Source organism: Rhinolophus sinicus, linkage group LG02, assembly GCF_036562045.2.
Source record: "Rhinolophus sinicus isolate RSC01 linkage group LG02, ASM3656204v1, whole genome shotgun sequence".
NCBI classification, from domain to species: domain Eukaryota; kingdom Metazoa; phylum Chordata; class Mammalia; order Chiroptera; family Rhinolophidae; genus Rhinolophus; species Rhinolophus sinicus.
The window spans coordinates 129,715,138-129,741,955 of record NC_133752.1 but is presented as its reverse complement, the minus strand read 5'-3'; the positions used below and the strand labels follow the sequence as shown (position 1 = coordinate 129,741,955).

The following is a 26,818-nucleotide window of genomic DNA, read 5'->3' as shown; positions in this document are numbered from 1 at the left end:
AGTGAATATACATAAAACTTTTGGAACAGTACCCAGCAGTTCATGTTACGACGAAAGATTCATGGGACTAAGATGCATCATCTCTCAGTATCACATTAGCAGTGATTTGTCTTTTTTCAGTGTATTTTTTTGTTTTTTTGTTTTTTCCCTTTTAGATTTCATAGCTTAGGGGATAAATTTTTCATGCTTTTGTGTCACTGATGCTACATACTGCACAGTGTTGGGCACAAAGGGAAAATTTACAAAATTCTTAATAAGGAAATGGCTAACTTATGAGCAAGAAAGCTAAAATTTACCTTTTGATGGGTAGCATTTCACCTTAGTCAAAATTAACACTCGGAAATAAAAAAGAATACACCTGAAAATTTTAAAGACTACTTACTGTGAATTGTCTTCTATTTTCTGTTGGTAAATAGCTGCCAGACTTCCAAGTTCTAAGGAGAAGCCACCTGATCCGGAAAAGAAAAATAAAGGTCTAACAAATATAGCAAGAGACTTCCACACACCAATTATATACAGCAGGACTCATTATTTACAGCTCAAGGATTATAAGACAATCTCAAATCTCTTCTGGTCTTTATTCCTGGAGAGAGATTTCCAGACGCTAGCTGTTAATGGTGAATTCAGGTCTCATCAAGAATTAGCAAGAACAAAACAATGTAAGAGTTGCTTTGTAAGTTGGATGAACTTTTGAGATGTATCAAACAGGCCAACCATGGGAAGCTAACTGATCTTCAAGGCTGACTAGAAGCAATTTCAGGCATGGGGCCAAGTTCACACCCTGTGAAGTCACCAACTCTTACCCCTAATAATTGGTTCGCTTCAGTGAAAAAACAAGCAGGGCCTAGAGAGTCGGCGCATATACAGTACCAGTACCTGGGTAGGGCTATAATTACATGGGGATTGACGTATTGCATGGGCTAAGTGAAGGCAGATACCTTGTTCTTCTCTGGAAGGGCTGCTGGGTTCTGAGTCCACTTTCCTCTGAATCCTCTCAGAAGCCTGAACTCTGTTGAAAGAACCATGTCGAGCCAGTTTCTCTATTGCACAGACTTGAATCTGGTCACGTGTGTCTCTTTTCAATTCTGGTAAGACAGATGCAGAAACGTCCACTAGTTCTTCATCTAAACAAATGAGAGATTTGGTAGTGTTGTTATTTACAGCTATAATTCAGGATAACTTTAGCCTTTTTAAGATACGGCTTTGAGAACCTATAATTATAACGAAGCTACCCTATACATTAAAAACTAAGACAAAGGAATTTTATGACCCTTGTCTCAAACTCCAATTTCTTTCCATGTACTAATTTTTTTTTCTTTTAAAAGTTAGTGGATGACTGTAAAGTGAGACTGAATCCACATATATTCTAAAAGTATCTAAACTGCAACAAAAGTAGAGCAAGATGTTCTTTAACCCAAATTAGATTGGACCTGACATTTTAGATATTTTCTTTGGGCAGAGAGTATCAAAGGAAAACCCAACCATGCTCATCCCATGCATATTTTGAGATTTTAACATTAATTGAGCTCAGTGTCTGATGCCACAGCTCTATGGCAGTGAGTATAAGGATTTCTATTGTCTATTACGCTTTATTATTTCTTTCTTATGCAGCAGGAGGCTCAGTTACTAAGTGACCAAAGGAATAAGGTCAGCAGAAACCTCATGGTTGAAATGCTGCAGAACAGTGAAGAGAATAAAAGGCTGGGTCTTGGACCCATTTTGTGTTTAAAGGAGGCTTTGTGAAGTCAGGAAGAACTTTCTACATAGAACTAGGCCTATAATTCTATAGAGAACTAGTCCCTGTTGCTCAGCTAGTTACTGCTGCCCTGTTTATCTGTGCTATTTTTTTCCAAGCTCAAAGCATGCATTTTAATAAGACTGATTCGATAAATGGAAAGGCCCAGCTACACTTACATTCTCTAAATCACACAAAAATTGAAAAAAGAAATCAGCTTTATGGTTTTGCTATTTCTTACAACAAAACCCCCAAATACATGTTCTTTTTAGAAAATCAGAAATTACAGAATCAAAAGAAAAAAAATGGGTCAAGAAGTAAGGATCATAGTTCCCCTCCTTCCTGAAGCAAAACACTGGGCAAAATATGTAAGACATTGGCTCTGAAGACCCTGAACACCAGGATATGAAGGACAGTGACCCTTAGTGACAGGAATCAAGGGCGGGGAGCTCTATGATTGCCCCAGCTAACTGCCTGGGAAATGTTTCCAGGTTGGGGTGCAGGGAGTGGGACCTACACTGAACCTGGAAATCTCCCCAAGTTGTGGATGGAGCTGGGAGGCCGGAAAAGCCAAAGCAGCTAGTCTGTAGGGAAAAATACTGGAGGGGAAAGCCATACAGAAAGAGAATGCTGGAGATCTGTAGAGGGTGCCCTTTGAGTATCCAGTACAGTACTCCCATATGTGAGAAAAATACCTAAGGCCAGGGAGAAAAATCACTCAAAGGGAGCAGAAGGAATAGTGTCAGCTGCTCATATGGGTCTAGGAATAGTGCTTGTTGCCAATAGCCAGAGTGGAAAAAATCTCATAATTCACAGGTCATTGGTTAGAATATTAAAAAGGGTGTTGTCTCAGTAGTGGGGACAATGTCCTTAAGAGGAAATGTTGACAGGGTCCTGCCTACCAAAGCTTAAAAGCAAGACTTGAAAGGATTGTTGTTTCTAAGTAACTTCATGGCATCCCAGAACAAAGCTCAAGAACATTTTTAGGACTATAGAAATATCTACAATTCACAGTGTCTGGTATACAATTAAAAATTAGTAGACACAAAGAAGCAGGAAAATATAACCCAGGGTGAAGAGAAAAATCAATTGAAATGGACTCAAAGGTGACACAGATAATAATATAATCAGTAGACATGCACATTAAAACAATTATTGTAATTGTATTCCATGAATTCAAGAAATTGGTGGAAAGACTGAGCATATTAAGTCGAGACATTGAAAAAATGAAGGCCCAAGACAAAGTCCTAGTGATAAAAATGACAATGTTGGAGATGAAAATAACAGTGAATAGGATTAATGGAAGATTAGATGTTGCGGGGAAAAAACAGTGAACTTGAAGAAACAGTAATAGAAACCATCCAAAATGAATCACAAAGGGAAAAGAGACTGAAAAAAATTAATAAAACATCAGTGAACTGTAGGACAACTTCAAGCAGCCAAATATAACCGTAACTAGAGACTCCAAAAAACACGAGGGGAGGAAACAGAAAAATTATTTGAAATAATGGATGAAAATTTGCCAAATTTGATGAAATCTTTAAATCCATAGATCCAAGAGGCTCAACAAACCCTAGTACAAGAGACATAAAGAAAGGTACCAGGTCACACATAATCATATTCCTTAAAACCAGTCATGAAGAAAATCTTCAACCAAACAAAGAAAACACATTCCATATGTAGAAACAGGATGGCAGATTTTTTTTGTTAGAAACAATGCAAACTAGAAGATGTAGAGCACCTTCTTTAAAGCACTGAAAGGAAAAAAAAAAACACCTTCAACCTAGAATCCTTCACCCAGTGAAAATATCTTTCAGAAACAAAGGTGATATAAAGACATTTTTAGACATACAACAGCTGGAAAAATTCATCATTGGCAGACCTGCATTGCAAGAAATGTCCATCAAGGCAAGAAAAATGAGACCAGATGGAAACTTGCATCTACAAAAAGGAATGATAAACATCAGAAATTGTAACTACATGGATACATATCATTTTTTTCCCCTACTAAAATCTCTTTAGAAGACAATCAACTATTTAAAGCAAAAATAGCAACAATGCATTATGGGTTTTATAACATATAGAGCCGTACAATGCTTGGCAACAATAACACAAAGGCCAGGCAGCGAGAAATGAAAAGTACACTACTGTAAGCTTCATATACAATATAAGTAGTATATCATTTGAAGGTAGCCTATGATAAGCTAAAGATGAATATTATAACCTAAAGCAGCCATTAAAATAAGACAACAAAGAATTATAGCTAATAAGCCAATAAAGGAGGTAAAGTGAAGCATAAAAAATAATAAATCTAAAGGAAGGGAGAAAAAGAGTAAAATAAAAACGAGTAGATAGGACAAATAGAAAACAAATAGCAAGTTAATAGACCAAAATCCAAATGTATCAATAATCACACTAAATGTAAATGGTCTAAACAACCCAAATAAAAAAGGATAAATTGTCAGTTAGATTAGAAAACCCTCAACACTACACTGCCTAATAGGAACTCACTTTAAATGTAGATACTAATAGTTTTAAAGTAAAAGGATGAACAATAAACACTATGGTAACTAATCAAAAGAAAGCAGAAGTGACTATATTACTATTAGGTAAAGTAGATTTCTAAGCAAAGAGTATCAGCAGGCATAAAGAGGGGTCATTTCATAGTGATAAAAGGGTCAATTCATCAAAAAGACATAGTGATCAATCCTAAATGTTTATGAACCTAAAGATAGCTTTGAATAAATGAAACAAAACTTGGTAGAATAGCAAGAATAGACAAATCTGCAATTATAATCAGATCTTAACATTCCTGTCAATAATTGACAGAACAAGTAAACATGAAATCAATAAGGATATAAAATTAGGTAACACTTCAGCCAACTTGACCTAGTTGTCATTTATAGATCATTCCATGCAACAAAGCAGAATATACATTCTTTTTAAGTGCACATGGAATATTATTAACATAGACCATATCTGCACCATAAAACAAGCCTCAGTTAATTTAAAAAGGATTCAAGTTATACCAAGTATGTTCTCTGCCCACATGGAATGAAATTCGGTATTAATAAGGAAAAAAAATATCTGGAAAATCCCAGACTATTTGCAAACTATATAACACATCTAAATATCAAAGAAGAAATCAAAAGGGAAATTGCAAAGTATTTTGAATTGCAAGACAATGGAAGCGCACATTAAAATTTGTCGTATAGAGATAAAGAAGTATCAGAGGGAAATTTATAGCACTAAATACCTATTAGAAAAGACAAAAAAGGTCTCAAAATTAATGACCTCCACCTTAAGAAACTAGAAAAACAGCAAATGGAACTCAAAGTAGAAGAAAAGAATAAAGAGAGAACCTTTAGCCTTATAGCCTTATAGCTAGTAAAGAAATTGAATCTGTTGTCAAAAACCTTCTCACATAGCAAACTGTAGGCCCACATGCCTTCATTGGTGAATTCTACCACATAAAGACATGTACATGAATATTCATTGCAGCTTTACTTGTAGTAGCCAAAAAACGAAAATAACCCAAATGTCCATCAACACGTGAATGAATAAAGAATGACATATCCATACAATGGAATACTCCTTCACAATAAAAAGGAATAAACTATTGATACATGCAACAACATGATTAATCTTAAAATAATTATGCTGACTGAAAGAAGCCTGGTAAAAAGAGTACACACAGTATAGTTGATTCTTGTTATTTGTGATAATTATGTTTTATAAGGTCATCATGAACACTGAATTAGCAAATACTGAACCGTTGCTCCTAGGGGAAATACAGGGTTAGGTTCCTGTGAGCCTCTGGTCACACTTTTGTCAACGGATCCCTACATAACCCTGTTTTATGTGTTTCTGTTTAAAGACACCTTATTTAATATATATTGTTGACCCCTTAGCACCGAAATCATAGCCAACAGCACTAGAACTCATGCCTGAATGAAGCTCCTCTAACACATGTAATTGCTCTGTAAGGCACACCACAGTCTTCTTACCCTTAGAAATGCAAGGCCACACTTCAGTACAGCACTTGGAAACTATTCAAACAGCGACATCACCAAGACAAAGCACACAAATGTGAAAACATGGTACTAAAAAGACCATGAAAAGGCCGCTTGTTTATACTGTGAGAGCTGAAACAAGAAAGTAGAGCATTGCCTTGTGTGACCTCAGCTGGGATAACGTGCACGGGCAACTCAAAATTTTCACCATTCTTTGCATATTCCTGAATGACGGAGAAAAAGGCTGAGTATTGATTTTGGACTTACAAATACTGTTTAGTTAGTAGGTAAATTCGCACATACAGAATCTGTGAATAAGCATTGACTGTATGTGACTTATTTATACAAGTCTTCAGAAAAGACCAACAAATCAAGAGTGAAGGGAAGATCAGTGGTTGTCCCAGGGATGGAGGTGGGCGCAGGAAGGAAAGAATTATGAAGGGACAGGAGGAGATGCTGGAGGGTAAAGGGGTCATTAACTTTGGTGACTATTTCACAGGTGCAACAACGCATCAGATTGTAACTTCAACCACTTGCGTTTATTGTAGGTCATCGTACATCAATCAAGCTGTTAAAAGGAAGAAAAGGCCATGATGGCGGGGAGAAGAGTAAAGAGACATCTCTGAAGTTTACTTGTGAGGAATTGCTAACCAAGGAATGAAGAATGATTTAAGGAATCAAAGGTAACTTGACATTCCAAAATTGACTGTTGGGTTGGTGATGATGGTGCTGTCGGTAGGAACTAGGCAATAACAGAAAGACCATCAGCTTTCTGAATGGGAGAGAGAGGAAGTTCATATTGAGGTTCCAAGCCCTTTTCCCTCATGAGATCAGAGCTCTCCCGCTTGCTTTCCCACCGGTTTGTGCAGATACATGAACTGCTCAATTTCTCAACACCAGCTCATCTTCCTAGCTATCTTATTTTCTGCAATGACACCACCACCTAAATCTCTCCATCTAAAGACGCCTTGCCACTTCAGTCTATTACAGTTAGTGCAGATTTCTTGGTTTAACTTTAGGGACCCTCCAAAATGTCCCATTTTTCATCATTCTCTATCCTTTGCCCTCCACTTAAATCAGGGTGGCTGACCTCTCCGATACAAACTAGATTTGTTCCTCGGTATCAGTTCCTTCAACGAAAATGCTCTCTATCCTTCCAAAACCTAACAGTCCATCAGAACTTAACCTGTATCTTCTCTGATTTCCTACAGAGCCAGTACCACCATGTGTAGTGCTTAATTGTTCTCTAATTTTCAAATGTGTGCTAATTATACATCTTCTAATAGAAGCTCATTAACCAACTAAAGTGAGCAAGGCACTGACTTAGGTACTGTGGGTAATCAAAGATGAGTAAAAACCTCTTCTGCCCTCAAATAGGTATAGTGGGGACAGTGGCGTAATATTAACATCAACAAGTACAATAGCACAATACTAAATTGCACTAGTGTTAAATGAGACATGCCTTGCTCTGGGTGATCATGGATAGATAGCTCCATGGAGGAGTTGACATTTGAGCCAGATCTTGAGGGTTGAGTAGATATTTTCATGTCAAAAGGAGAAGAGGACTTCACAGGTGAAAGTAATAAGAGACGTCAAAGAGGAGCAGAAAACGGCAGTTGTCTATTTCCTGTATGCAGGGACTGTGTAAAATGTGTCTTTAAATCTCTCGTGGCATTCAGTATCGTCATCGCGCAGTCCACATTCAGTAAGTACTTGCTGGGTTGAATTAGTTATACTAGAGTTTAAGTGGTTTCATCTAGATCCTAAGTGAATAATGTGTTACAATGAGGTAGAGAGCTATATCCTTTATAAGCCGAGGTTAAGTGGTGGGAATTTATGCCACTAACACCAAAATTGGAAGGGTAATTTAAAAATAACTTTAATGGATTTTTTCCAGGCAGCCTAGTTATATGTAAAGTAGCTGGTACAGTAGGATCCAGTCCCCAATTGCTCAGATATTATCTCGGAACTAAGTAGAAGATAATACCCTCTTTTGCTCTAGTTTCGTAAAATTGTGACATTTCTAACCTTTTAAATAAATTACGAAAAAGATGTTCATTACATCCATTCTATATTTAGAAGCCATCATACCACATAAGAGTTTTGTGATAGTAATTGGTAAATTTTTACATTATCTGGAATTTTAAAGAAAAACAGTATTTTGTTCTGCTAATATAGGCATAACCAGAGTTCATTCATAAGAAATGTCATTTTTGATCCTCAGCCCCTAACTTCCAGGAACACCTTCTGAACAAAATTAAACAATACAAAAGAGCTGTCATTTAATAGTTACAGAAACTCCCACATTATACGCACTCAGTATTTCCCTTCCTACTGTGCGTGAGCCGCCCAGCATATACCATTTGTAGAATAATGCTCACTGTTCCAAGAGTGTCATCACCGGTCTAATTTTTGAATGTGACTTGGGCAATGAAAAATGAAGATCAGTCTGCCTCTGTAGTAGATGTATAATTTGGAAAAGGAATTGGGGGATTATAAATGAAATAGGTCCCTAACAAGTCCACGCCTTACCACTGGAGCTGAAGTCCACAGGCCCGATCCACTTGAAGGCTGGTTTACGGCCTCGCTCTTCTGTTACATGCACCTTCTCAATCAGAGCCAAGCTCGTCAGAACATTGGCTATATCATAGAGGCGTCGTACCTTTGCTTGAAGATATAAAACACGATTATGGTCATGACGCCTGTGACACCATCACATTTCAGTTTATGCGATAGGTCACTTTTTCTTGGCCACCATATAAACCTCCAGGGGAAAGCAGTGGGATGCAATGACCAATGGCTCTGTCATGAAATCACCCAGGATTTATGTATTTGAAGACGCATAATAAAGGAAGGTCAGTGTGTCTTTCCATTTCCACAACTTCACACCTTTTACAAGCCGGCAGTGCTGTCACTGCAAAGACACCCGAGGGAGGGAAACGGGCTATAATTAAAGGCTGAGTAAATGTGATTCTGACATGTGACATGTCAAAAGCTGGCCCCAAGTTTCTCCCAGCAGGAGGTTGTGGCACCAGCTTCTGCAAGCACTGGGCTGTAAAAATGACCGAGATTCCCCAGAGCTTCCTGTAAGGCTGCACTCCTGGGCACACAGGGTGGTCAGGCCTCAAGGTTAGGAGGTGCAACCGTGCTGAAGACTGGCACTTCCGCACCTGAAATCCTGGCCGTCTGGCCACCCAGTGTGGGAGGAGAGGAATGCACAATCCCTGAGTCTTAAGAGGTTTGGGGAGACATTTGAAAACGCATGTACTGAGGAGGGATTCAGCAGGGGTGGTAACACATTCAATAGGCAGGGCTATACCCACAAATTAATTTCTATTTAAGAAATCGATTTACAAGTAGGAAACCCAGTAGACCTCAGGGCTAAGATCAAGCAAAGGAGCTTTGCTTATCATCCAGAAAAATCAAGCATTCACCCCCGATGTAATTTTCTTCCCAATCCTAATAAAGCTGGATTTCATCCAGTCATTTCTCCAACAAGATGGCTATAATTCCAGCTGGAAACAATAACAAAAAAAGCTACAGAATGTTGAACTCATGACTTCCCAGGGCTTGAAAGGGCTACCAGCAGCTGATGACATTTGGCTCAGGACCAGTGTTTGACAGAAAAGGAAGATACACTGAGTATGAAACTCGGAGACACTCTCCTGGTCCAGCAGCCATGTCCCAGAACCCTTACCTTACCCTGGTCCTTCCTCTGCTTCTTACCTGTACACAACTTTCATCTCCACCCATCAGAAGAGTATGCAGGGGGTGAGGAAAAAAGGGGAAATAAAACTCAGATATGCCGTCTTGGATGCCGTGATACTAAAGAGAAACGCAAAATATCTTACATCCTCCCTGACCTGCATTTGTGGGATAGCATTCTGCTTCCACTGTCCACTCTAAGTGCCAAGAAAAAGGTATCTGACAGAACTTTAAAGACATTTCCAGTGTGTGACTAACTTACCTCTCACAGCACCAAGAAACTTTATGAGTACACTTCTCCAAAAAATGATTATTTTTATCTCAGAGGCAGAAAATACCAAATGTATGAAATCCCACCCTTTTTGTGCTAGGTGACTTTAGGGGAAGGTGCTTACTTTTAAATTTACTGTGGTCCGGTGTATCTTGGCTTTCTTCTATCAGTATTTTGGCAGCCACATCAAGAGTAACAATCTTGGTTTTAGAGACAAGGAACAGCATGACGAATTTCTGGCTCATGATTCTCAGAGACTTGTCTTTTCTACTGTTTGCAGATGCTACAAAGGGAACAAAACAAAAGCACCAAAACAGATAATTTACCACAATAAAGACTATACTCATAGTTGCCTGAACTATCTAACTCTACTAGCAGTAGATGGAAAGATGACTCTTGTTACAGACAGAAGCCTTTTCGGACACATGTCAGAAAAGATGGCTTATAAAGAAAGCAGAGGGATTTTCTTGCGGCTCATTAAATTACGGTAGGCATAAACTCTGAAATGTGTATGTTAAATCACTCTTAATGCTTTAGACTCATACTTCATGGAATAGAATCTGTAAGATAGTTTTCCTAAAGCAACTTTTTGACGGGATTGATGCAGAAGAACAGGATAGGGTAGGGATCAGGGACTGTTTTCAGCTCTCCCCTCAAAGGAAGGGACTCCATTTTTACTTCTCCGTGCACACAATACAGGCATACCTCCTTTTACTGGGCTTCACTTTATTGTGTTTCACAGATGTTGCGATTTTTACAAATTGAAGGCAAGACAAGACCCTCCACCAGCAAAAAGATTACGACTTGCTGTATTGTGACAATCGGTTTATTGTAGTGGTCGGGAACCGACCCACAATGTCTCTGAGGTATATTTGTACCTAGACTATACCCTGAATATAGTCGGTGCCCACCTCTTCCATTTCTTTTCGGGAATAGGTTAAGCAATGAACTATCCCTAAATAGGAGGCACTGAAGAAATGTGTTGCTGTGGGTGGCAGGCAAACCATCCCTGACAGATGGCTGTCTCCTCTGGTTAGTAAGATAAGAACTGGCTCATGGGGTGGAATTAAAACGCGTGAGGCAGTCAATCCAATGAAAACCAGGCCCACCTTTCAATGCCTATTTATTATACTTACAAGTGAAATGTGAGTGATACTTGTACTTTATCATCTTAGCAACAGGGAGTAAGGTGAGAATGAGGAAGACCAATGGTTAAACCAGGAAGAGGATAAATGTGAGTCAGGAGGGGAAGAACAATGTAGGTATGTTTCAAAGAAATTCTGCATTGAATGAAAGCAGGGGTTGTCTATCTAATCAACATTTTCTGTGAATGGGGTTCTTTTCTAAGTAATCTCCTCCAATATATAATTTAGAAAATTGAATTCCTTGTAACAATAACTTCTTTCTAAGTACGTTTTCCTTAAAGGCTCACAAATAGAAATCAGCATGGGGCTGTCAATCTGAAATGGAAGCTGTTAGCGCTCCACGGTCTAAACACACCAAATACCAAGTGAACTGCCACCAGACAAGACAGGCTGCCACTGAGGTTGAGTGGGCAGCCCAGTTGGGGAGCCATCTGTCTCCCTTTCTTCAGGAGAGAGAATAAGAGGACACCTCCCTCCAGGGTTGCCAACCTGGCACTTCCCGTCTTAGTAGTGGATCTCTTCAGAAGAGACCATCACTCTCTCTATGCTATTGAAGATGTGGTTACAATGGACTCACAAGAGGGATAGTCGAGCTCAGAGAAATCCAGTAACTGGGGATCTGGATAGCCATCTTTTTTACGGTCTCCAAATTTGTAATCCATCAGGTCTAGCTCTCTCTGTTGGAGGTGTGCCATTTGCTCTTCATATTTCTGCTTCTCTCCAAGTCTCTGGAGGGTCCTCAGGGTTTTTGGCAGGCTATGCCGTCCGTGCCAGCCATATTGATTCTTGGCCACCCGGCTGACCAGATGCAGCGACTCCAGCACATTTACAATGTCATAGATGCGTCTCCTTTCAACGCCTGTTTGAAAACAGTAGCCAACCATCATCATGCAGAAAAACATTTTTGAGTATAAATCCGTTGAGGGCCAGGGCCATGTCTGTGAACTACTGTGCAGGAGGCCCAGTGTAATGCCAAGCACAGGTGGATGCTCCACAAATTCACTGTGCAAGGATGCAAACAACAGAAACAATTTTCCTTTCCTTTTCTTGGGATCTAAGCCTCAGTAAGATCTAGGATAAAACATCCACCTCGAGATGGATGATAGCTGTGTCTGTAACACACAGTAGTATGTCTTTTCTTTAGACATGTCAGGCAAACATTTCAGCATGTTAAAATGGGTGGGACTGAGCTACACAAGTCCCAGGATGTTTAATGGACACTTGATGAAATGCCAAACGGTTGATTTTGACTTGTAGACCTAATGTACCCAATAATGATACCTTTTTAGACAATACTCTCCTTAGAGTTCAAATGATGTGGTGGTAAAGAATTATCTTGTTAACCCTCTTAATGGTCCGGTAAGGAGGACAGCAAATATTTTGTTTCTTATTTTCCACTGGAAACTCAGGATTCAAAAGCTTAGGCACCCTCCTCAAGTTGCTGAAGGAAGCTATAGCCAGGGCTGGAACAAAATGAGTACCCTTTTGCTCATCACGGCTATTGACAATTCTCCCTGTGCTCTCATTCACAGTATCCTGCCAAATAGCCCAACGGTGAAGCACAGAGACTTCATGTACAATACAGACGGACCATCAGGTTCATCAATTCCCTACCCTCTTTCCTAATATTCCCCCAAAGAGCTAGGATTATCAGTTATTGAATTTACTAAAAATATTTATGGTGGTTAAGCATGGGAACTTTGGGGTCAGACGGCCTGGATTTATATCCCTGCGCTGTCCCTTACCCATCAGGTGATCCTGGGAAGTTACTTAGCCTGTCTGTGCCTTAGTATTTATCTCATAAGATGATGAGGATGAAATACGACCATAAACGCAAAGGGTCTCCAGTAGATGTTATTTTACCTACTGTTTGTATATTATTTTGCAAATATGTCCTGCATGGCGCAGGGGATACCTAAGATCCATGCTAGTATAAAAGGTCACTGTAGAAATAGCTTTTAAAAATCTCTTGTCTGTGACTCATTCTATTATGCAGCAGGCCGTTAGGCTTTTGGAACCCAGGGCCCCTTTGCTAAGTATCCATAACAGAAGCCTCCAGGCACCTCCCAGAAAACCAGTGCAGCTACAAAGATGCCCTCTTTCTGTTCACTTGCCAGGAGCTGTTATATAATGTGGGCAGACTCAGTGAATATAGCTTTTAGCCCTTCAAAGATTTAACAGGATAAATAGACCAAATTACAATGAGAACTCCGGAGCTGAGAGGACGTCCTATCACACGCATGAAGAGGCATTTCACAGTCAATCAGAACATTCCAGCTCATGACCCTGAAAGGCTCTTCACCCTCAGAAGCTCCGGCTTCGGAGACAGATTCCTGCTGGAAGGTGCTGGCAGGGGTCTTCAGCAGCCCATTGTCCAGATCCGCCTGGTCCCTTATTCCAGTCTGTTTTCATATCTTAGCATATCTTGTTTAGAGTGTAACATTCTATAAACCTTCCCATTAGAAATGTCATGTGAATGCAACTGAGACACCCCAGGGCCAGCCATATGCCTGACTGTTTGGTTATTTTGTATTAGATACAAGCTGTTAAGTTTCCATCTAGTGGCTAGACATCCCAAGAAGGGAAATTAAAGGAAGACTCTGGCCACTTGGAGAGCTGACTATGCACAACAGTTGTTTAGGAGGGGGATTGGCCAAAGCCGGTGTGCAGCTGCTTGCCTACAGAATCACTCCCCTTTTCAGCCTGGACTGAGTTTATCTGTGTACTTGGCTGGGCACTAAAAAGTTCCATTTGATGAGTCTCAACACATGCGGGTTACTCTGGGCCTTGCTCTGTCAGGAAGGTTTTCCCTGGTACTCAGCCTTCATTTCCTTTTGTATCAAGGCACTCCTGTTAATCCTAGTCATGGCATTAGTTATTCCCTCAAGGATTTACCGATTGTTACCATGCTTCCCTTAGTTCCCATAGAGCTTACCAAGAACATCTCCCAGCCCAGTAAAATAGTTTCTTAGGCTGTGCTATTTTCCATTTAATAAGTCACTCCCAGTTCTCTAACGTCTTGCCTGTAACATCCATGTCAAATCTATCTGGGACCAGAATCTGGGAAACAGTACTACTTGAATGCTCTGCGCATCCTTGGTTAAAATATGGTTCTTATAGCTTGTGACCTGAGATGAAGCAAGCAGTTTATAGTTTCAACCCGAAGAGATGGTCACCAGTGAAATAAAGTCCAGGAAGGGACCTCATGTTTCAATCTCACAGGAAGACAGATGGCAAGTTCATTTGGTAAATGATTACAAGCTGTTGCAAAAATCTCTGGAGTTTTGCTCTAGTCAGTTATGACATGGGGATCTACAGAACGATCTGTGGCCCATAAAACAGTAGGAGTCCACTTCCCTGCCCTTCCTGGGACCTGTAGCGTGGCCTTCCAACATTTAATCTTTTGTCTTTTGCCCTGACATCAGTGCAAGGTCCCTGATGGAAGCTGGGTGTATAGAGGAAGCTGGCTTCATGAACCCCAATGAGAAGGACACTGTATGATTTATTGTTTTACCCTCAGCCTCTATAAGAATAGTTTCCAGGACGCTGTGCCTCAACTGGGTTTACACCAAGCCTCTATCCAGCTGGGTCGCTTTCCCCTTCTTGTTTCATTGCCACTGATGCAAATACTGTATTTGACTCTGGATTTCAAAGTGGCTCCCCTAGCAAAGCACTTTACTTCCTCTTCGTAATTGTAGAGACTGACATTTCAGCTTAGGGAAGGGGGATACAACCAGTAAGAGCTGAGTAAAACTGTTCCGTGTGACAATACGAGTTACCCATGCCAAGCCCTCAGCGAGGCATGCTATTGACATTATCCCAGCTTTGCTAAGTTTCTGCAAGGCACGTGCTATAGTCCCTGTGTTATAGATGAGAAAAGGTGAATTAACTTTTTAAAGTTCCCACAGACTAAACTGGAGAGCTGGGCTTCACATCCAGCCCTATCTGACCCCAAAGCCCAGCCCATGGTCTTCCCATCACAACCAATGCCTCCTCATTCTCTCAGTTTCCAGCAAATAAAATCATTTTAGCCATCAGTTTGAATAACTCGGACCATCATCTACTGGGGCATATTTCTCTGGGCTATAGGAACAGAACTTAAACTAAAAATATAATCTGTCATAAAACCTACCTAGCTGATTTCTGTGGGACTTTCTTCTTTTCTTTCTTTTTGCCTGTACGTAAATCCTCCTTATTTTTTCAGGAGATACCTCATACCTTCAATTCTTTGTGCTTTCTGCTTATTTAATGATTGTCAACACCATGTTCATCCTGAAACCAATTGCAATCCATGTCCACTAGGGGTCTCTGTTCTGAAGCTGCTGTATCCACATTTATAGAACGGATGCCGTTATGATGTGCACGTTATACACACCCATGCCATGTGAACACATGTATTCCTCTTTGTTATACGATTTAGCTGTTTGAGTTATGTCCAGATGTGCTTCTAGTTTGGCAGGCTTGCTGTGACTATCACAGCATTGGGCTTCAAACATAACGCTCTTGCTCTTAAATCTTGCTTCACAGTAGAAATAACACGGGTTCTGAACCTTTAGAAGCATTATTAAAAATAAACAGAGTAGGATATTTCTAAATATTTTTTTTGAGTCTGTCTGAAATAAGATGAAATGAAAATGGGAGATATTACTTTGTAATTTGAGTCTTCTGTAAAAATATTTTTGAAGGTTACGAAAACCAAATTTTTGTTTGACGCTCAGGCCTAACAGCCTTCCTGGAATCCTATGCGCAACGACGAGCAACTTGATAATGGCAGAAGGAAGCTGTACTTGCTCCTCTGTCCTTGTGCTCCCTTGGAAGGCACACTCTACTTAATAAAAGAAGCTATCCGAAGACTAAAGCCTGCCCGAGGAAACCAGTTTCCCACTATAACTGGAGACAGGCTTCCATGTAACCTCATGATACATACCAAGACTGACAGCAACTTCATCTAGGGAGATGGTAGTTTTCTCAGTTGACAAGGGATAACTTGGATAGCGAGCTAGAAACTTCTGGCACAGGAGTCCTAAACTTTTCTGCTTTCTGCTTGGCCTTCGCTTTTGAAATACGTCCATAGCACTGTCCCCAACATCAAGCTACAGAGGGTAGACAAAAGGGAGGGAGGAGATGTCATCGTTAATATCCTAACGGAGAAATTGCAATGGCCAGAATTGGCAAGTTGGGGGACATCCTGATTCATACTTACAGATGCTACTTAAAATACATTTCCTAATCGAATTTCCTTAACGTTTTACCTATTGCTTTCTCTGGACTTATTTTTTTCTCCTTGGCAATTTGAGGCTGAGTCTACTGGTTAAAAGCTTAAAAAAATGAACAACACAGTCATTTATAGGTTGCTACTCTCTTGCTAAGAACATGCTCGTTGGATAGTCAAGATCAGCCTCACCAGGAGCTTGGCAGAGACATAAAATCAGGCCTCCTCTCAGACCTGATCTATTAGAATCTGTCTTTTCATAAGATCCTGGATGATTTCTATTAACATGAAATTTGAGATGCACTGGCCACTGTGTCATCAAACTTTTATTTTTTTACAGTTGACCAAAGGTTGACAGAACTGAACAAGGGGAGCAAAATCTTATTCTTTCTTATTTTTTCTTATTGTAAGTACAGTAAACTGGTGGCCTGTCTCGTCAACCCACATCTCAGTTCCAGTCCTGAGAAAGTAAAAGGTTTTTCAATGAACATATTCAAGGAGAAAAGTGATCTATTATCTCAATAGCCTCAGAAAAAGCATTTACTAAATTGAACACCCATTCATGATTTTTAAAAAATGCCCTTAGAAAACTAGGAATGAATAACTTCTTTAATAAAGTGTAGCCATAAAAACCCAACTGCAAACATCTGTCTTAACGGGAAAGAAAACCTTGGAAGCATTCTCTTAACATCAGGAAAAAAAATGGTAAGGACACTCCTCTTCCACAACATGCTGGAGATCCTAGCCAGTGCATGAAGACAAGAAAAAGAAACCAAGGTACAGAAATTGGAAAACAGCAAATAAGCAAAACTTTCACTCTGCAGAAGACATGATTTTTTACATAAAAAACTCAAAAGAATCGCAGACAAATTATTAAAAATAGTAAGAGAATTTAGCAAGGTAAGACAAGACTCTGTATTTTGAAAAGTCAGCTGCATTGCTCTACAGTAATAACAGAAAATGAATTGAAAAGATATGATTTATAATAGCAATAAGAATGATAAAGTTTTTAGGAACAAGTCTAGCAAATATTTGCATAAAATATTAAAATTTACATCTTTAAGAAACAGACTTAAAACTTAAGAGAAATATACTTACAATCTTCATGGATGGGAAGACTCACTATAAAGAGGTTACTTCTCTAATTAATTTACACACAATGCAATTACAGTTAAAATCCAATTTAAAGTGCATATGGAAGAAAAAAGGGCAAAGAATAGTCCACACACTCTGAAGGAAAATAAATTCACATTCTTGTTTTACCTGATATGAAGGCTTATTACAATGTGGTGTTGGTATGCAGATGGACAAACTGACTAATGGAACAGAAAAGAGCCCAGAAAACAATGGACACACAAATGAAACGTTGACATATGACAGAGTGGCATTGCCAATTCCAGGGAAGAGGAAGGACTGAATAAGTGATCCAGGGACAATTGATGATAAGAAGCAACATAAAGGGAAAAGATGGACACCAAATTGAAATGTAACACGTATAACTGATAAAGGTTTAGTTTTATAAATATATAATAAACCCTACAAATCAATAAAAATTAGCAAAGATCATGAATAGGTATTTCACAGAAGAGGAAAAAGCACGGTGGGAAGTAAAGATGTAGAAAGAAACTTAACCTCATTAGTAACCAAAGAAAAAGCAAATGAATACCACAGTAATATATAATTGTACAGCCACTAGATTGGCAGAAATAAGTAAATTTGAGAATTTCAAGTGTCAGAGAGGATGTGGATTAATATGTGTTTGCACATTACTGGCAGAAGCAAGCAGCACTTGGGAAAACAATTAGGAGTTATCTTGTGAGTATTTGAATATCCAATAATCTAGCAATTCCACCACTAGGTGTATACCCTAGGACAGTAGTTCTCAAATTTTTTGGTCATAGGATTCCTTTATATTCTTTAAAATTACTAAGGAATACCTTTTTAAAAAATTGTTTTTTTTATTACCTTTTGACAGACAATTTGGTCATATGAAATACACTAATCCTGTATTGTATGTGATGTTTTTGATACCCATGAATCAACCCGCTAACCCCCAAACCAGAATGCTATTAAATTACATTTGTCTACCCCACAGAGTAACCTCTCTCCTGAATTTGTTTTTATCATTTCCTTACCATTTTAAAATTACTCTATCACATGTGTGTGTATTCCTACATAATATACTGATTAGATTTGTTTTGTTTGGGTTTTAGTTTTCTGGGACTTGCTTTTTTCTATCAACATACAGCAGGTCCATGAATAATGTCAATTAGTTCAAAAACCCTTTTTTTATAATGTTGATGAGATGCTGTAGGAATTTAACTCTTGTTTATATCAATTAGCCTATAGTAAAATCAGTTTTTTTATCTGTCGTTTTGCTTAAAATTGCAGAACCTATCAACAAGGTTAAGTGAGGGCTTACCGTACATAATTAAGATTCATTCATGTTCTTGCATGTAGCTATAGTTCTCTCATACTCATTGCTGAATGATAATCCATTGCATGAATATACCACAATTTATTTACCCATTTTCCTGCTTGTAACCACTTGGGTTGTTGCCAGTTTGGGCTAATAGGAACTATACAGCTATGATATTCTTGCTATGATATTATGTCTCCTGGTGTACATAAACAGGAGTTTCTCTTGGGCAGTGGTTCTCAAAGTGTGATCTGATTTGTATTCAGTTACATGAAAGAATCTGTTAGTTTTACCACTGCAACAAAGATTCACTTCATTTTGTTAATTTCAAGTTGTAATTTGGGATATCTTTTTCTCTTCTTTCTTCCCAATTTATTCATTTTGGTAATTTTTATAGATTTAAAAATCCACCAAGATGAGGAAAAATGGAAGAGAAATAATTCAAATCTGTGAGTAACGTTTCTTAACACGTCTGGGAGAAAGTTTGACGGGAGAGTGAAAATACTGACCACTGATTTTTAAAAAAAATATAGATGTGCTGCTTATTTAATAGCTCTGGTTCCCCATAGGACATGTAATTTAAAGATGACTTAACTATAAAGCCCCAAACCACAAAATGAATATACATGAGAATAATGAAATTTCCCAAGTTAAAAATACCATGTTTCCCCGAAAATAAGACCTAGCCGGACCATCAGCTCTAATGCGTCTTTTGGAGCAAAAATTAATATAAGACCTGGTATTATATTATATTATATTATATTATATTATACCCAGACTTATCTTATATTAAAATAAGACCAGGACTTATATTAAGTTTTGCTCCAAAAAGACGCATTAGAGCTGATGGTCTGGCTAGGTCTTATTTTCGGAGAAACACGGTATTTAGATTAAAATTACCCTTTAAATTGGAGCAAAATTAAATTCACAGCAGCGTTTAAAAAATACCAAATTCCCTCATTAAATCAAAGTTATTAAATATTATTTAAAAAAATTTATTTTTAAATGTGTACTGGTCACGGGGGTAACATAAAGAGAAGAAAGCATTCATTATGAAAAATGAGATACAGGGTGAGAGTTCCATTTCAGCTACACATATATAAAGAATTTAAGTTTAATACTGCTTTTGTCCCAAAGTAGTTGAAATATTGATAATTCTATGATTTTTTAATAATTGAATAAAAATAATTTTAAATTCCGTAAGAGCCCTTGGGAGCATAGCCTGTTTACCTGCAGAGAGTCTGTAAATGCATTATCCTTGTTCTCAATGGGTCTGAACAGCCCCTTTTTCTTCTCCCGGTCTCTTATGTCTGGGCTTGCAGCGCTGATGAGCATCTTCAGGTTAGCTGTGGGCGTCCATGGTTCTGCCTGTTGTCTGTCCACAAGCTTTACTGGAGTAATGGGATTCCTTTCTGGAGTGAAGATTTTTTGCTTCGATAAGTCAATCGGTTCATTTTTGATTGGAGTCTTTGGGGCCATCCTTGATGGATCAACAAATATATTTTCCTGTATTTTTAAAAAAGACCTTTTAGCAAGAACGAGAAAGGGCAGCTAAGAGGACACTTTGTTCCCACCATGAAACTACAAACAGACCTTATGTTCAGGGCTAAAAAATATTAGGATAGGACTGACGAAAACAGAGAGAAGGAAGCATGGGAATCAAGGAGAGTCTCCAATGAGAAGCTGCTTATAATCTGCTACTCCTTTTATGCTTATTTTTCATGGCACCTTTGAAAAAGCCATGAGTGTTATCTGTCACTGATGGATACTTGTAATAGGTGGGGATGAGAAGGGCAAATGTGAGTTAATTCCACATGCTCCTAAGTGTCATAATTTTTTTAAACTACGTACAAGTTTGCACTAACTAGCGAAGAGCATTATGCTTTTGTCGTTCAGTGCTCACCGTTGCTAATATAGCACTGAGCAGGACCGAGTAATGGAAGTGCACCCAACAAAATGCCACATTTCAAACAAACCTGCAGAGCTGTCTAATGCTATTCACTCACAGCAGTGCTTCTCAAACCATCCATGGCAAGGGACTAGAATTTTTTATTTTCGAATTCCCACATCCTGACATGTGGTCTTACTTCACAGGACTCATATACAACCTCTACTCCATGTGACTTTCTACTTGAGTTTGCCAATCAAACTAATCTATGGCCTGTTCAACAAGAAAAGACCACTGATCACAGGCTTAGATGTCACGAGGGCAACAACAAATTGTTACAGAGGTTTCTAAGTGATTAAAACTCTCCAGTTCTGTTGTTTTTTTTGCAGCTTGGTAGTACTTTGTGGAGTACAGCCTGCCCTCAGATCACACTTTGAGTAAAACGTCTTCGATAATTGTGAGAAAATATTAATGATGGGTCCATTATGTCCATCATTCTGCTGTGAAAAAGGATTGTGTATAGAGAATCCACATTTGGAACTACCAAGTAATTAAAACAAATGTCTTTCCCCTAAAACCAGTTTTTGGCATTCAAAATCAGAAACATGCTGCTCTTCCTGTCGCACAATTCACCTCCAGGCAATAATGTTTTATATAATTATGAAGGTGGGTAAGTTAAATATTTGTCACTCCTTTTCCTGTACACATATCACTCTATAGCTACTGCAAGCTTGGATTTTGGCTGAGCAGTGGTTTGAAAAAAGTGCTTCCTTATAAATGAGCAACATGTGAGGAGGGAAAAGATTGTTTGGGAGAAGCTGGAGTTTTTGTTAGTAAGCCAACTCTTGTTCCTCGGATTAGCAGAAGCTGCCAGCTAGCCATGGTGAGGTTCTATACTAGTGTAACAGGAAGGAAGGGGGTGGGGATGGAAGTGACGGTTTCTCACGCCACAGCAGCAGTAAGCATCCAGCAGCAGTAAGCATCCAGTAAGCATTTCCTATGTGCCATACTGGGCATCTCATGTACTTAACATATATCAACTCCTCATCTAATCCCGTGACCTAGGTACTGTTAGTTTTTCAGTCTACGGATTTAGAAACTGAGGCACAGAGAGGTTAAATAACTTCCTGGAGGTCACATACAATCTCATTTGTATAAAAGTAACTGGTATGCAAAAAATAGCTGAAAGCAGGAGTTTCTGAAATTCTGCACCTAGAAATAAGCTTGTCCTGGGTGCAAATCGGGTGGAAGTTACCGTTTTTACAGCTCCAAGATAAAGTACCCAGCAGGCCCCACTAGCGTCTATGGGGAGGCAGAAGCAGTTCTGCACGCAGGCTCTAGGGCCAGTTTACTTGCCTCTGCTACTTATCAGCAGTATGAAGGAGGGCTCGTTCTCTCTCGGCACTAGACTTTAATTCTCTCAACTGAAAATGAAGTTCATAAAAATACCAACCACACGGGTTATGAGAATAGTTCCTGACAGGCCATGAAACTTAGCTATTATCTCTCCCCCTTTCCCATGCTTTATGACCATTCATCCTGATGATCAGAGCTAATATATTTAACTTCCTGGTTGTATGTCTTGTCTCATTAACGAGGCTGTGCACTTGTGGAGATCAGGGAGCAAGTGCCACATGTCTCATTGCTCACACTTTTTGGCATAACGCCTTGTCCCTTATAAGATGTTCAGAGAACATGGTGCCTTGATTATCTAGTTATTTGAAAAGGTATCCACACAGTAGAGGGTGTGGCCCAGGCTTCTCTACTTTCCATGGTACCTTACTTTTTCCCTACTGAGGAGCAATTCAGATGGATTATTTCCCTCCAACACTTTGTTATAGTTTCACTACAGCTTATGTAATACAGGTGCACCTCGACTTATGATGAAGTTGTGTCCCAATAAACCAATTGTAAGTTGAAAATATTATTAAGTCAAAAATGCATTTAATATACCTATCAACATCGTAGCTTAGCCTAACCTACCGTAAATGTGCTCAGAATACTTGCATTATAGGGACGTAACCCCATCGTAAGTTGAGGAGCATCTGTAAGCGCCTTCTCTTCTCACCAGAAGCAGGAGACACAAATGGGTATTTTGTAGACATAATGGGATGTGAAAACACGAAACATAATATCCAAAAATGCCAGAACACAGTGAACTGCAGAGTATTGGTTGTTTACCCTCGTGATTGCTGGCTGACTGGGAGCTGCGGCTCCCTGCCACTGCCCAGAACCACAAGAAAATTCTGCCACATATCACTAGCCAAGGGAAAGATCCAAATTCAAAATTTGAAGTTCTTTCACACCGTCATAAAGTTGAGTGATCATAAGTTGAACCATCATTCAGGACCATCTGTACTTAAAGCCGGGGAGTTAGGTTACCTGGTAGATTGTGACTGCATCACACTTCCACAACAAAAGAAAAAAAAAAAAGCCTGGTAAATTGTTTTACAAGGTCTCAGGTGGGCAGAAAGTCAAATACTATTGAATTGCACCCTGCTCCATCCGTGTGTCTAGCCTGCAGTCCAGACGCTGTATAATTCGGTGGAAAGGGGATTAGCATGAGAATTCAGAAACCTGGTTTTTGTCTCAGCTCTGTATCTTTTTGCTACTGGACAAACTGTTCATTCTGTCTGGGCCCAGGTTTCCTGATCCATAAAATAAGGGGTTCAGACTAAAGTTTCTATCTGCAAGGCTTTCCAGCAAGGCCGTCCAGTTTTGTGGTGAATGCTGAGATGCACCCAGACCTCTGCAGGAATGAATGACTCATTGTTGCAGCTGCTGGAAGTAATGCCAACAAGAAGCCTCTTCTCGCCTTGGCTGAGGAGGGCTGCCTCATCTGGGCTCAGGCCCCTCCCCGGGAGGCCTGTACTTCAGTGGCTGGTAGAGGTAGCACTGACACGTATGAGTAAGAGCCTGGCCCCTTCATCCTGACTCAGGACTACTCCGAGGGGTCATCCTAGGACTCCCTGTAGGGTAAACTCAGACTTCTACTGAGACCGTTGTAGATGTGTTTCTCCCTCTGCAGGTCTGCCTGCCCTTCCACAGGCACTGATCCTCAGAGCACTCCCTATAAACCTCCTGCACACTAAGCTCCTTGTCAGATCTGCTTGCCAGGAAATCTAAGCTGCAAAACCCTGGAAATCACTTCCTCCTTTAGAGAGAGCCTGGAGAAAGTAACCCATGAAACAGGTTCTCCAGTTCTCATATGTAAATGGAGGTAACACACCTTGGCTTACCCGCCATAGAGTTGCTGTGAGGAACAGATCAGATAATGAAAGTGAGATCAGTTTGTACTCTGTGAAGTACTATACAAATGTTCATGGTTATTGTTAATTATACCGGCATTACAACCATGCTGTATGCTCCCACAGAAAGGGCTTTGTAGATAAAAGATCTGGGTTTCAGTCTTGCTTCCGTTTCAGATACAGCTTTGGTCATGTTAATATATACAGTCATCAGCCTTGTCACAGCCCTGGGCACTATTCTGCCAACTGCTTTTCGACTTCCATCTCATGCAGATTCCAAATTCTGCCCCAAGAGTTCACTCGCATTTCTTAAACTTGCCCGGCACTTTATCACATATGAGCTGTTGCTCACACCATCACTTGGTCTTTACTGCTATTGGCTAAGCTCTGCCCATTGAAACCCTACCTATTAAGGCTCACTGCAAAGACAGGCTAGAAAGTGTCTCCCGCTAGCTATTGACTAACAACTCTCCGTTCCTTCAGAGCACACTTTCCAGAATGAGTAATCCACACTGAGGGGATTCCCCTGCTCATGTCCCAGGGGTTCTTCAAACTATCAGTGTGTTCTGATCCACTGCTTCTCACTTATGTCACCTCTCAGGTGCCAAGGCAACAGCACAATACCACACGTGACCTCACTGCCGTGTTTAACACTGTTGACTGTTCTTTGCTCTATAACTGTCAGTCCTTCTGAGATAACACTGTTTCTGTTGGTTCTCTTCCTACTTCTCTGACTGCTCCGTCTCAGTCCCCTTCACTGGTTCCTCTTTTCCATGCTTACAAACCTCAGACCTCTGCTCCTCTGTTTGCTCTCTTTGGGAGTAGTTCACTACTCTTTTGTACATTGCTTTAAAACCAACCTGTATGTTGATAACTCCCAAGTTTGTGCCTGGCACCTTCCATGAATTCCAAAGTCAGGCAACCAGTGGCCACCTACACATATTTATTTACCTGTAATGACACAGGTACAGGTACCTATTTCAAACTGAACTTACCTTCTTTCTTAACCACTGCACAAATGAATGACCTTCAAAGAAAACTTGTGCCCACCAAGTCTAGGTGTTGTCCCCAAATATACCACATTCATTTCTACTTCTTTACTAGTTCCCTTCCCCTCTACTTGCCTATGTCTTAACCTTCATTCCTTCAAGTTGTAGTTCAAGTGTTTTCGCTTCCACAAAGCCCTCCTCACAGCTCAGTCCTTACTGTTCACCTTCCTCCCAAATCATCCATTTTCTATTTCTGTTGTGCGTAAATGCATTGCAAACAACTTACAAGGCGTTTTGTTTATAATCCCACAACTGGGCACAGTAAATTTGGGTAATGAAGTTGAAAACTCCTTTACGTTTTAAAGAAAGTTTCTCTATGAGTAGTAAGAAGATGTATGTATAATACAGTACTTATATAAGAGTTGTTGACCAGTCAAGAAAGATAAATGCTCTAAAGGCCAACTGATCCACAGGACACTGGAGCAGGCAGCCCTCAGAGGGTTTCAGGAAGGAACAACTTGGCACCACTAGCTTCTGGCCACTCTGGATCTATTGTACATTTCTTGAATGCCCACACCTCATGCTGTTTCTTCTGCCTAAAACGTCCTTCTTACTCACTCTTGTTTTCTTGTAGGTTGAACGTCCTCAGCCCAAAGGTTAGCGCCTTTGTGAAGCCTTCCAACTCCAACTAGACTCCCCATGAATTTATTTCTCCCTTCTCTGTTCTGCCGGGGTCTCTTAGTTCGCACTCCTATTATAGCACTTACTAAACCATAGAACAGTTGGTTAGTTTTACATCCGAGTCCCTGAAAGTCTCTCAGGTAACTGAGGGCAGGACCTGCATCATATTCATCTTTGGCCTGTCAGTTTGACTATAGTGTGAACAGTATGTGTTGCTGGGTGCCTTACAAAAACCCAAAGGGGGAAGTACAATTTATTAGCTCCGATTTATGGAAGAAAGAAACAGGCTTAACTAGGTTGGGAGACTTATTAAAATACTGTACCCCTAGCACCTGGAACATAAATATTTGTTGAAAGACTGAATAAATATGTATGTTTGAGGTTACATAACCAATAAATGGCAGAGCAGGAAATCAAACCCAGATCTCTCTGGCTCCGAATCCCAAGTTCTCACCATCCCTAGAAATTTCCCTTCCTTTATTTCACAGCAAAGTGAAAAGAGAGACAAAAGCCCCTCCTAGTGTCTGGGCAGAAGCATCTTGTTCTCCTCCCTTGCCTCCTCTTTGAGGCGAAATAATTCCTGCACGCACATTCCATTTCAAACATTTTAACCCCTTTCCTAGTCTATTTTGAGTCACTTGAGTTTTTCTCCACACCCATTAGAATGTGAAAGCTCAACTGGACATAGCACTTGCTGATGCTAACTAGGGTAGAAGTCCTTGTTGAAAACACTTGATAAAAAGTCATTGACCCAGAAGGAAAGAAGTGGACACTGATTTAGGCTTTACATAAATGTACACATATTCTTTCAAGGCTGTCCCATCCAAATTATAAAGGAAACAAAAAGTTTTGCTCTGAAACTCCAAAAGCCAAAACTCTGAATATATAAAGTCTGGAGATTTCCACCCTCATATGGCTTAGGTACTTTTTTTAAAAGTCCACTTTAAAACATAATGCTTTGGAGTGCTTCTTTTCCTAACAAAAGTAAATCAAATGCCAGGAGGAAAAAAAAAAAAAAAAACCTTGGAAAAGCATACAATTTCACACCTAACCAAAATTAATGGTTGTCAAATATTCTTCAAAGGTGCTTTGCAACCAGGCAGTTTCATTCAGAGTTGATGCTAAATCTAAAATGTAGACAAAGATCCTAGAGAAGTTCAATGCCCAAAGAAGTTGCTATGCTCAGATTTATATTCCAAGTTTCTAAATCTGAGCTTGTTATAGCTATTAGCCTTTGCCTAAAAATGCTTAGATGTTCGCTACTAATAAGCTATTACACATTTTCAATAGGGCACTGGTTGGTGAGTGTAACTGTGCTGATGTGTGTATGGTGATAGTTTAGATATTGCTATGGCCAGTTTACTTGGTAATATTCCTTGAAGACACCACCAGGGCCTTACAAATCACAACGGGTGTAAAAAAGGCGAGATGACTCAGTGCAAAACCAGACCAGCAGTGGTACTGTAAAATAGTAAAAGAGTATGTTGGTGGGCTTATCTCCCTATATGCCTG

The 26,818-nt window shown here is 39.7% G+C and overlaps 1 protein-coding gene across 1 annotated transcript in view; it reads right to left on the bottom strand.

Annotated features, from left to right (window-relative positions):
- Positions 1-26,818, bottom strand: part of E2F7 (E2F transcription factor 7) — a 38,056-nt gene that overhangs the window by 9,786 nt on the left and 1,452 nt on the right. Inside the window, exons 3-9 of the mRNA XM_019755019.2 lie at positions 19,731-20,006; positions 15,797-15,962; positions 11,447-11,728; positions 9,849-10,007; positions 8,281-8,415; positions 939-1,124; positions 383-449 (exon numbers count right to left, since the gene is read on the bottom strand). Coding sequence (XP_019610578.2) covers positions 383-449; positions 939-1,124; positions 8,281-8,415; positions 9,849-10,007; positions 11,447-11,728; positions 15,797-15,962; positions 19,731-20,006 — 1,271 coding nt within the window. The remainder of the gene's footprint in view (positions 1-382; positions 450-938; positions 1,125-8,280; positions 8,416-9,848; positions 10,008-11,446; positions 11,729-15,796; positions 15,963-19,730; positions 20,007-26,818) is intronic.